This window comes from Achroia grisella, unplaced genomic scaffold, assembly GCF_030625045.1.
Source record: "Achroia grisella isolate CSIRO2021 unplaced genomic scaffold, CSIRO_AGI_Agris_v1 utg754, whole genome shotgun sequence".
Taxonomy (NCBI): Eukaryota; Metazoa; Arthropoda; class Insecta; order Lepidoptera; family Pyralidae; genus Achroia; species Achroia grisella.
In genome coordinates this window covers 465,592-478,068 of record NW_026713011.1, presented here as the reverse complement: position 1 = coordinate 478,068, position 12,477 = coordinate 465,592, and the positions used below count along the sequence as shown (strand labels likewise).

The following is a 12,477-nucleotide window of genomic DNA, read 5'->3' as shown; positions in this document are numbered from 1 at the left end:
GTCACTTTCCAAGTACATATAATCATTTTTAAGTCAAATATTGATTTATAGTATATGTAGTCATCCCAAATGATGTCATGTTATTTTAGTTTCCAACATATAGATCTCCCTAATTTAGGGATATATGAAAAGCCATGATGGTGATGATGATTTTATCGAGGCGGCGATGAACTTACATGGAATTTTATCCATTTTTGTTTTGGATACTTTTTTTAGATCATAAATTATTAGATCCTAACTGATGCATGCCTGAGACGCATCATGATTGAGTTTCGAATGAATTTGTATAGATTATCGGTAATCCTATTTCGAATGACCTTTTTTATAGGTTTATGGTGACTTAACATGAATGTTTTGATATTATCGAAGACATGACAACGATGTAAAAATATCGATATTTTTGAAAAACATTGATTTATCTATCATCGCTACCCTAGTTGGTGTTTCCATTGCTCTTACTTACGTTTTTTTCGTATTCAGTTTTGTGTCAAAATATTCTTTAAAGAATATTTCAGCCATCTAAACAAAATATTTAAATTAAAATATTATCCCGTTATTTCTTAAATCTCATTTCTTTATTAATTTTATTCTATATTTTTAGTTATTGTTATTTGAAGTTTACTAGTAGTTCATGGTCGCGTATTGTTTTGTAACACTTGCAAGTGAGAAGAAAAAGGAGGTCTAGGCCTGGGCGAAGAATTCCGTTCTATTGTACACGTGATGTCATGACTACCGTAAGTTTATTTTAAGGATAGATAACGGTACAATTATATTAGTGCACCCGAGATGTCTCATCAGTTGCGGGGTCAATGGTCGATATATCGTTCATCTTTGGACAATTGTTTTTAATTGTTGCCTCTGTCTGCATGCACTGGAGACACTTGCTACATGGAATAGTGCCAAGTAGGTTGTCGGGTAACATTGCGAATTGATCTTAAAATAATTGTAACAGTGTTATGTGTTATTATTTTCCAAATGACTAGAGTTCTTTCAATGTTTGTTTTGTTTCAACTTGATGTTTTGTCTTTGTGTGCATACATAATGGGTCATTCATCAATTAATGTTCTTCAATGGAACCCTATCTTTTAGTAGTTTATAGTACTATTGATTGATAAATACAGTACTCACATTTATTATGGTGATATTAAAAGAGTAGTAGTGCTCACCTACATTGAGTTTAAGTAATTTTAATATTATTTTTTATATAAGTTACTTTTTAACATAGTGACTTTTATTAGATAAAATTAATACATATAAAACTGGAGTAGGACAAGGGTGTCTTGTAAGTACTAGTGTGGAATCATTCTTCTTCTTGTGATAAGAAAGCTTTCCAAATGAGTTGTAGATTAAAAAAGTTTGACCTTTAAAAAATGAATAAATTTACATTTATTTGAATAAATAATTATTATATTCTATTACACAATGATAATCTATACTATGGTAATCTATGTGATAAACAATTTATCAAAATGGTGTAATGATATCGGAGTTTACCTTTCATTAAAATTGTCACTCACTCTTTTTATAATATGGGATTATAAGCAAAATTTATATACTGGTAATGTTATAGAAATTACACAGTGTCATGGTAATAATTAAGTCGTGAACTGATTCAACAGGTGAATCAGGAGATTAACATGATTCAGCAAAATATGTGTTGTATACACTTTTCCTTTACGTTACTTTTGATAGAAAATAATCTTGGCCCTGCAAATATTGGATATTTATTTTGCAATTACAATACAAAAGTACTACCAAAATTTCATATAAAGATAGACTATTTAATTTATTTAAGCTTTATTTCCATCATATAATTACAATTTAAAGTATATATTGAAGTTTAATTAATTTGGTTTCTTTATATATGATCCCATGTGGATAAAAGTCTCCTCCGACTTTCTCTAAGATTTTCTATTTGCAGCTACACTCATCAAATTTTTTTTTAATTGCTTTGATGTCATTGGATCTTTTCCTCTCTTTCATCATAAGAAATATTATCCTGCAATGTAATTTTGAATAACTGTTCTAATATATTAAAAGTAATATTTATTCAAATACAAACAAACTGAATATAACTATTATAGATTTTTTTATCAAATTAGGTATTAGATAAACTAAAATAAATTAACAGAAATTAATAGGGTGTGGTACTTGTAATATGTTTAGAAACTTATATTATATAACATTAAACTTAATATTATTGATGGGCTTCTCCAGTTAATTTCCTATGATGACAGATTTGATTCCTTGCATGGTGCATACATTTCTATTCATGAGTATGATGCACATGGTTTATGCTGGTGGGGCACCAGTAGAGAATGATAAGATGAGCTAGAAGTCAGGTCAGTTAGCCCATCTTGGTAAATTCACCATGAATTTATTATTATGGTTTCCACGGGGACCCATGTGGAGGTCAACCTGACATGGTACATTCCTAGGAATGGGGTTATTATTTCACATTACTAACAATCCTCTTCTCCCCTGATCTGGGTGTTTTCTGTGTCTATTATCTATATATTTAAGTTTCTATCAGTTGTCCATATGTTACCCATAACTGGAGCTCTGCTTATTTGGGAGTAGATGGTCTTGTGTGTATTGTTCTGTGTTATTAATTATTGTTACTATTATAAAAGAGCATATCAACTGATTTTGATGATTAATTAACTAATCAACAGAATTTAATTTTCTGTAGTTTCTATACTATTTTGTTATCTTTGAAGTCAGTGTTTTATGGAATCTAATCTTATCAGAAGGAGTATTTTTTTTCATATATCTGTAACAATTAATTTATATCTAATTTCAGGGGTATTTTCATTCAATCCACTGCAATAATAGAAGACTGAATTATCAAAGAATGACATAGTCAACAATGTCGAAAGTGCTGAGCGCTCTCGACGGCGCCCTGCCGGACGAGCGGCCGCTGCTGTCGCTGCAGATTGTGGAGAGTGTAGCCAAGTGTCCAGCCGGCTACTGGCCTGTCAGCCGCACCTACGACGAGGACGCCGACGCTGGACTGCTGCGCCAAAATGGTCTCTTCACAAAGAAACCTAGTCATTATATCTGCTTATCAAAGACTGAAGGTAAGCTAGCTAACTATCTAGTGAGTAAGTAGAACAAGAATGTTTAGAAATTGTATAGGGATGAATACTAATATTACAGAAGGCTTAAAAGACATCATGTGTGCGATTTATTTATAATATAAATTGAAATGAGTTACTATACACACATAATTTGAAGCTGTTCAACAGTTGTTTGCAAAGTGCACTATAAAGATTATCTGTATTGTATTCGTATCGCGGCAGATACTGGCGCGTTCACATTCATTAATTCTAACGAAGGTCGAATCTGTTGTGGTTACTCTCGTATGACGGGTGCCGTGATTGCGCTAATTTCCGCCACCGTAATGATACAGTTTGATTTAATGGTCACAGTTATAGCTATTGATGTATAAGAATGGTGTACAGTTAACCGCGACGAATGTCTTCCTTCTCGAATTTCCGTAGATTATGATGCTAAATACGGATGTTTTTGCGTATTACTCAATCTATTTATATTATTTTGTTTAATTCTAAATATTTGTTGTCTTCCACAACTATATAGAACTTGACCACAAATGTTCAGGAAACCTGATTGCCGCTTTTGGAAGCGTTACGACCTCCTCTAGTGGTGATAAAATTGTATAGTACAGTTTTTAGTCTACATCCATATTGCAAAATGGGTTTGTCATCTGAACGAGGCATCATGAGGCATTGAATTAGTTCGGATATAGATCGGAAGCTTAGTGTTGACTGTTCGGTGACCAAACTGGAACTGTTAATACTTGGACTTTCGCGAAATAACTCCAAATTGGATAAAATATTTTTTGTTTATGACTAACTATTTCAAGGCAATTCGTAGGATATAATATTATTAGTAGCGTTTGTGTGAAAAAGTAACAAACATTCATTCACAAATATTAGTTTTATATATTAATAGGATAATGAAATTGTGATTAGGTACTGCTGGTGGGACGCACTGATAGGGAGATGGATATGATTGAAATCTTATCACTCAATCCTTGGTTGTGAATTCACTAGGAGCGCGGGGTTGAACTAACAGGGTAAATTACTAACAATCGGTTCAATAGGCCTCGCTAATAACAATTTCTCTCCTTCAGCCAGTCTTTCTTTCTTCTTTCATATTTACTTATAATACTAAGGTCTGCCCGTCATGGGCTCTTGCTCTATAACAGATATACCCACACACCATTTCATTTTTTAAAATAGGATCAGCTGAACCGGATATTACTCCAAACAAACATACTAATTTTACCTCTTTATAATATAATATTAGTATAAATTATTAATACTGGCACCGTAGCTTTCCAGCTATTAGTGAGAGTTTGTCATTGCAATAGCAAAGCTGATGTCGCCGATTTACATGATTAGAACCTCGGACATCATCATGCGAGGAGTCGAACTCGCGACCATCGGAAATAAAGCGTCGTGCCAAACCGGTAGACCACCGATGTCGTCAAAGTACTGTACTAAGAGTGATGTCGGAAGCCTACAAAGTACTTGAGTGAGAGTGATGTCGGCAGGTGTGCCCGGGTACGTGATGGACGGCGTGATGGTGGTGGGGGAGCGCGAGGCAGCCCCGGCCGGGTTCAGCGTGGCGGGCCGCGCGGGCAAGCGGCGCGTGTGTACGCGCGTGTCGCGTCGTGTCGCGCCGCCCGCGTGCTCGCCCGCGCCGCCCGTCACTGACGTCATCGTCTGCTCCAAGATGAGGCAGGCGCCCCAGGGGTTTATATTAGCCGGGTAAGCATGTTTTCTTTTCTCGAACTGTCCTAATGAAGTTGACCGTAGGCCTTTATTGGCTGTAAAGGCGTCGAACGATAGAGGACGAGTGAAGATTTCACTCCAAACCCGCGGAGGACTTGTAGCAGCTGAAGGTTACGATTTTAGTCAAGGGCACCTTCAACTTAAAGGTTTGAACTTCAGCTCAGGGTCCAATATGAGGCAAGGCTCCCAGGGGTTTGTATTAGCCGGGTAAGATAGAGGGCGAGTAAAGATTAAAGTAGCTGTACACTCCGAATCCGCGGAAGAACTTAAATACCTAGGAGTTCGAAGAGTTCGGCTCAAGCCGTCGTAATTTCGATCTCTATTTGAAACGGAGGGGTAAGCACGTTAATATATTTTGTTAGATATTTAATAAATTTGTTTGTCAATGATTTTACTAAATATATAAAAATCTTAAATACTTCAAATATTATTTTAAAACTGTTCACAGTGAGGTAAACGGCAAGATGGTATGCTACAAAGTGAGCGGTGGCAGCGCGGACACGTCGCCCACTCACCGTGGCAACGAGTACGAGAACGTGGTCAGCAACGTCACGCCGGAAGCAGCCAGGAGGTACCACCACCATAACTAACATCCAGGGTTGACAACCCTGAAACGCAAATCTCCTACATTGGCTGAATTTGACTAGAGAGTCAACCTCATCATAATACTTCTACCAATTTTCGTAGGTTCCATACTAGTACACACTCGTATGTAATGCGCGTACGGTTGGCACCCCTGCTGTAACATATTTAAAAAAATAGTTCCTATTACATGTGGAACTCTGCGTCCACTTATTGGACTAATGTAAAAATATATATAGATGTTTGTTACTCAGTAGTGAGTAATTGTCTGGTACAGTATTGAAATAAAGATTAGTAGACAGATCAGTAAAATCGGTGCCAGAGAAATTATTATTTTTTTTTTTTTTTTTTTTTATTGGGTTGTTTGGGCTATTGTCAGATGTGTAGCACCTGTAGCACTGCGACCTACATAGATCTATTGTGCTCGCCCTTTTCAGAGTTCGCTACCTAGACCCGTCAGGGACAAGAATTGAAGGATATTCTTAGGAGCGATCGTTTTTATCTCCTCGGGAAAGAGTGTAAACTTTCCAAAGGAGATATTTCGTTTATGCATGAGTGGGCTACAACCACATAGGATGTGAAGCGGCGTTTCCTCTTCAGTTTGGCAGAATCTGCAGATACTTGTCGTGCATAGGCCTAGCTTAGCCATATGCTTGTTCAATTTGCAGTGTCCTGTGAGGGCCCTAGTCATCATGCATATGTTGTTTTTACTCAATTGCAGTAATCTATTGGAGTATTTGGTCGAGAAGCCCGATATAAGGTCTTTTGAATGTATTACTCCTGGCATTTCTTGCCAGTGATTCAGTGCTTCTCGTTTGGTTATTAATTTGAGATGTCCCAGTTTTAGGCAACGAGGCACACCACAGAAGGGTTCGGGGCCCAGTTGGACGGTTTTTGCCCCTAACTTTGCCAGATGGTCGGCATTCTCATTGCCTTCAATATTTGAATGCCCGGGGACCCATCTCAGTATAATATTATTTCTGCTTCCTACTTCATTTAGTAGCAGGATACAGTTTCTAATAAGTTTAGAACGGATTTCGTACGAGTTAAGTGCTAGTAGAGCAGCTTGACTGTCCGAATAAATGTATATGTTCTGATTGATGTAGTTGAGGCTTAGGATTACTTCCAGACATCTAATTAAGGCGTAAGTCTCTGCCTGAAAGATTGAGGCGTATTTTCCTAAGCCTATATAGTTGCAGATTTTGGGTTTTACACCACATATTCCACATCCTACATCATCTCCTATTTTGGACCCGTCTGTAAACCAGACTAGGTCATGCTCTGAGTGAGACGGTATATGGTTATTTTGCCATTCGTCTCTTCCAGATATTTCGATTTTGTAATATTGTACAAAGTTACACTGTGGTGCCATATTGTCTTCAGGCATTCCCAGAATAGGATCACTCATAATCGAGTCTTGTATAGTTTTTATGGCCAGGGAATGCCAAGATATCCTCCTTTGGGAACTTATTCTGAGCATATTGGCTTTCGCCTTTTCCTGTATGAATAGAGGAAGGGGCGTCAAGTCCAATAATGCGTCTAGAGCTGCTCCCGGCGTGGTGCTCATGGCTCCTGTAATAATCAGACAAGCAATTCTCTGTAGGCTGTTTAGCTTGGTGGCAGCTGTGGATTGGAGGGTTTTCCTCCACCAGATTGCGCAGGCATAGGTGGTAAGTGGTCTCACCACTGCTGTATAAAGCCATAGGGCAATTTTGGGGTTGATTCCCCATCTGGGCCCCGCTACCCGTCGGCTTATACCTAGGGATGTTTTCGCCTTTTGAGTTATGTTGTCTATGTGTGTGTTCCATGTCAGTTTTTGGTCGAAGGTTACGCCCAGGTACTTGACTTCTTTGGAGCACTCTAATATTCTTCCATTTACTTTAGGCATGACAAGTTTGTCAAGTTTCTTCCTTTTTGTAAACGGAACAATTACTGTTTTATCAGGATTTACTGATAATTCATTTTCCTTACACCATTTAACTATGATGTTTAGTGCTCTTTGGATGCGGTCTGATATTGTTGTTGCACAGAACCCTCTGACCATGACTACTAAATCGTCTGCGTAGCCTTGTACCTCAAATTGGTTTTTGGTCATAACATCTAAGAGCTGGTCTACCGTTAGTAGCCACAGCAGTGGCGATAAAACGCCTCCTTGAGGGCATCCTTTGGTAGGTCGGATTTCTAACGTACTGTTGTGAAGAGTAGTTTTAATGGTTCGATTTGAGAGCATTGCTTTGATCCATTGAGTGGTGGTTTCATCCACTTTCTTGCGGATGAGTCCCTGTGAGATGGTCTCTATGGGCGTGTTATCAAAAGCACCCTCAATATCGAGAAATGCACATAGAGCTATTTGTTTGTCCTCAAAGGCCTTCTCGACCTTGTCGGTGAGTTCGAGCAAGGCGGTCTCTGTGGAATGTCCCTTGCGGTAGGCATGTTGATTCCTGTGCAGGGGAGCATTTTCGAGGATTGTAGCTCTAATGTGTTGGTCCAGAACCTTTTCCATGGTTTTTATTATGAAAGAGGTTAGGCTTATAGGTCTGTGAGACTTTGGCTGCGAGTAGTCTCTTCGACCGGTTTTCGGTACGTAGGTAACTTTGACCTTCGTTAATGGTTCTGGTATAAAACCCCAGGCAAAGCTGGCTCTAAATATTCTTACCAGATAGGGAGATAGGATGTCAAGCCCTTGTTGTAACAGGGCCGGGAAAATTCCATCTTCTCCCGATGATTTATATGGCTTGAAAGATTTTATAGCCCATATAATTTGTTTTGGTCGAAAAATCCTCGCAGCTCTGTTCCACGCCTCATGGTTGGGCTTTTGTAGATGTGAGCTTGGAGGGTTCTCCTTATCTCTTGAGATATGAACCGAGCCAGGGAAGTGGGTTGTAGATAGCAGCTGTAGAGTTTCTTCCTCTGATGTCGTATAGGTACCATTGGGCCTTTTCATAAGTCCAATTTGGTTATTTGGCGCCTTGGCAAGCATTTTGTGTAATCTGGATCCTTGGGGAGTCTGAGTTATCTCCTCGCAGAAAGCACGCCATGATGCTCTTTTGGCTTTCCTAATTTCGCAGTAGTATTCCGTTTGGGCTTTACTATATTGGGCCCATTCGAAAGGTCCCTTTTTAGCCCTGTTGGATAATTTGCGAGTTTTCTTCCTCAGCTTTTCTAGACTCTTATTCCACCAGGGTGTTTTACATTTGGCGGTTTTGGTTTTGATGGGACAGTTGTTCTGGTAGGCACTTATTATGCCACTTAGAAGTATGTCCACAGCGAGTTCTAGTTCTAGAGGAGATTTGATACTCTTCGGAAGGTCCGCAATTAGGCTTGTAAGACTGTCTCTGTATTTAGGCCAATCTGTAGCCTTTGGGTTTCTGTAGAGTATGGGGTTTGAGTCTGTTGCAGCCTCAATTGTGAATCTGATGTGCTTGTGATCAGACATGGAGTTCTCATTGCTGACATGCCAATGAGTGATATATTCGGCCAGTTTGTCGGTCGCGAGTGTTATATCTAGTACCTCTTGTCTTGTGGCAGTGACGAACGTCGGTGTGCACCCTGTATTTAGGATTTGAAGACAGTTGGTTAGTATAAAATCATCAAGTGACTTACCTCTGGTGTTGATGTCAGAGCTTCCCCAGTTTGTGTGATGGGCGTTTGCATCGCAGCCCACGAGGAGTTCGGCCTTGTGCTTACGGGCGTATTCCACCACAGGCTGTAGGCCGGTTGTCGGGTCTTTGATGATTTTGTTGTTTTCATCATGTCCAGGTAGGTATGCAGAGCAGACCAGTACTTTTGACCCTGTGCATCCAGGGAAATTGACGAAGGCTGTCACTAGGTCATCTGTACATAGTTCTGGAACAGTCAGAAAATCTAGTTTCTTATTAAAAAGAATGCATGCTCTAGGTTTAGTGCCAGTGGTATTAAAAAGAATATTACCTGAGGCATTGAGGCCTAAAGGCGTGGCTTTGTTGAGCCATGGCTCTTGTATCAGAGCAAGGTCCAGGTCGTTTTTGCGGAAGAGGTTTTCTATGACCGCTGTTGCTGCCATAGCATGATGTAAGTTGACCTGGACAATGTTGGCTCTGATACATTGCTTGCGTGTGGGCGTGTTAGCAGCTTCCTTTCGCCTTCCCTGTGGGACGTGGGCGTCCCTTTGGGTTGCGATTGGAAGCTGTGGCGCTCCTGCCGCGATCTTTCCGTCCCGTCTTGAAACTGGGGATCCTCGTCTGCGAGGTCCCCTTTGGCTGGGGAAAGCTGCCTCGGGCGGGTTTGGCGTGAGAAATTATTAACTAAATTCGTACTATGCGGTATGAGCCTCTCTTCATAGGATTTGTTTGATTAGCAATAAGATAGCTTTTTTGTACTACACTTATAATCTTGTATATGTTATATTTATCTAGCACATGTTCACATTCACAGACTGCGTCCAGTGCCCGAGCGACCGCCGAAACTGTCCCCCATAGTGGCCGAGCTGAACAACCTCAACCTCAAGTCCCCAAATGCGTACCCCCGGGTGGAGGAGTTCACGTCGGACCATGACTACGAGGCGCTAAGCCTCTCGTACAACGTGAAGCCGGCCCGGCCCGCGCCGCGCCCTCCTCCGCCGCTGTCGCCCCCCGCGCCGCCCGGCGCCCCCTCGCCCGCCTCCTCCCCCGCCGCGGCCGCCTCGCCCCCCGCGCTCTCCCGCAAGAAGGGCCCCGCGCCGCTCCCTAAGACACCCAACTACCAGACGCTAGGGCTGTACAACGGAATGGATGGCGTTCCGTTCGTGCTCAACCCCAAGTTGAGAGGACTTCCGAATGATGCACTGGTAAGTCAATACTCCTTTGTGTGATGTTTCTCTTCTTTTATTCCATAATAATGGTTGGTGCAACCGACTTCGTTAATGCTATACGTTGGTAATTCACTAGAAGAATTTAATATAATCAGAATAAGGTTAGGTCAGTTAGGAATCCGAATTCCTCAGAAGTTTACTGCTGTGGTTTTTTGGGGAACCGCATGGAAGTCAACCTGACATGACAACCATACATTTGAGCAATGGTATCAATATTCCCCATTACTATCAAGCCCTCTTCCTGTCCTAAACCCAATTCTGTACTCTGTAGTATCACTTTTATGTCTGACTTTCATCCAAAACACCACGTAAACTGCTTGCCTTCTTTATACAAAGTCAAGCTCAGTGAAACCTACATTGCTTTTGCGTTGCCCTAATAAGCCATTGCATCCTCAAAATCCTCAGCTATTGATGATATTACAAAATACAAATTTTTCCATTACAGACACAGTTGCCAGTGATAAAGCGGCGCACGCGCTTTGAACTCGACCGAGATTATTCTTACAACTTCGCAGTAGAACGACAGACGTGAGATCTATATACGACTTAATTTTAACAGACTTAAGGTACACAATCCCAAATTTGCTATTATTGTAATAGAATGGTTTTGGTATGTATCAGTGGTTCCCAACCGGAGTTTCGCCAGAACTGAAAATGATCCGCGACTAATTTTAAATATATTATTTGTTTTAAATTCGGATCAACGTTGTTGTAGTATCGAAGGTGGGTGGGACAATGGAAGGAGAAAAAGAAAGAGATATTCTACTTTCGAATACAGATTATTGTGTGATATTCAATATTCTTTTCTAGCAGTGCCGGTGGTGTCACCCGGGTGAAGTGAAAAAGCCTATATGTTATTCTAATATACAAGCTATATTACTGTAAAGTTTCATCACAATAAGTTTAGTAGATATTGCGTGAAAGAGTAACAAACATCCATCCATACTCACAAACTTTCGCGTATATAATATTATTTATTAATGGTCCCCACTAACAACAAGGAAATCAAATGGTGCCTGGTCAAATAAAGGTTGGGATACCCTGATATATATTAACAAAGTTCAATATTATCAGTGTTGTTGTCGTTATGTCAGAGATCATGAAATGCGCACGTATCATGTCGCGTTTATTCCGGTGAAGATAAAAAATTGGTGATAAGGTACTCTTTATAACTTGTGAATACATGTAAGGTACCTATATTGAAGAATACACCACGCAATTTTAAGATTTCGTAGACTTTTATCTGTAAGGTTGACTAAATGAAGACCACAGGTTATAAATAATATTCCATAATATTTATAAAACATAAATGTAAAGTTATTATGTAGAGACACAGATAATATTATCGAAGTTTATTGAATTATATGGGGACACGATAAAGTACGAATGTTTACATATGGTTGTGTATATTAATGAATTATACGAGTGAAATATGACATATTAACTATTTTATATACCTAATACTAATGTATTGTAGTTTCCTTTATGTATTTGATACGAGTTTAGCAGTTTTTTGCATGCATTCGACTCAGTTTTATGAATGTTATTTACTTGTTTAGTATGTTATGTATGTACGTCTTAATACATTTTTTTATATTATATATTTTTGACAGTTATAATATTGTATTCTATTGCCAAATGTGAACAGTAATAGGCCACAGGTTTGAATATGGTAGGGTAAATGAAGATTGGCTAAAATTTCAACTTGCATATATTTTTTTAACTCTTAGATATGATTTTAGTTTTTAATAATCATAAAGATCATGAACTAGGATGTTTGTATAGACCATTTTATCTTACGTACTAAGTAAGTCCAAGTGAGAGAAAGTGGTTATAATAATTTTTCTGAAATATATATGATGAAAAGCTTTTAAAGTTATGTTTATGACATTGTATTAAATATGGGAATGAAATTATAGTTAAAAAAATTATAGTTTACAAATTTGATTGTACTACTATTACTGAGTTTGGTAAATAATAATATTTCATTTCCATGGAATCTCATTTATAATAACTCGTAGACATTATGGTTTGTCTATGCCATAAACACGAAATGTTGACATTTATTAACATAGCCTATTTATTTATATTGATGTTATACCACTAGAAGTTATTTTACCACAACACAAATAATGATTTTAATTAAGACATGGCTTAAACGTCTTTGCTTTCATACTAGTAAAAGATGCGAAAAGGTTTTTATATTTAAAATTTTAGCCAATTTTTCTTATGTTGAATATTGTATGT

The 12,477-nt window shown here is 38.8% G+C and overlaps 1 protein-coding gene across 1 annotated transcript; it reads left to right on the top strand.

The window, feature by feature from the left end:
* The first annotated feature begins 505 nt into the window (after nucleotides 1-505).
* LOC131850364 (multivesicular body subunit 12A) lies at nucleotides 506-10,978 on the top strand. Its single transcript, XM_059200582.1, has 6 exons — nucleotides 506-734; nucleotides 2,804-3,080; nucleotides 4,580-4,796; nucleotides 5,269-5,391; nucleotides 9,816-10,206; nucleotides 10,676-10,978. Exons 2-6 carry the CDS (start codon nucleotides 2,870-2,872, stop codon nucleotides 10,760-10,762), a joined length of 1,029 nt encoding a protein of 342 aa, XP_059056565.1. The 5' UTR covers nucleotides 506-734; nucleotides 2,804-2,869; the 3' UTR covers nucleotides 10,763-10,978.
* Nucleotides 10,979-12,477: the final 1,499 nt, after the last annotated feature.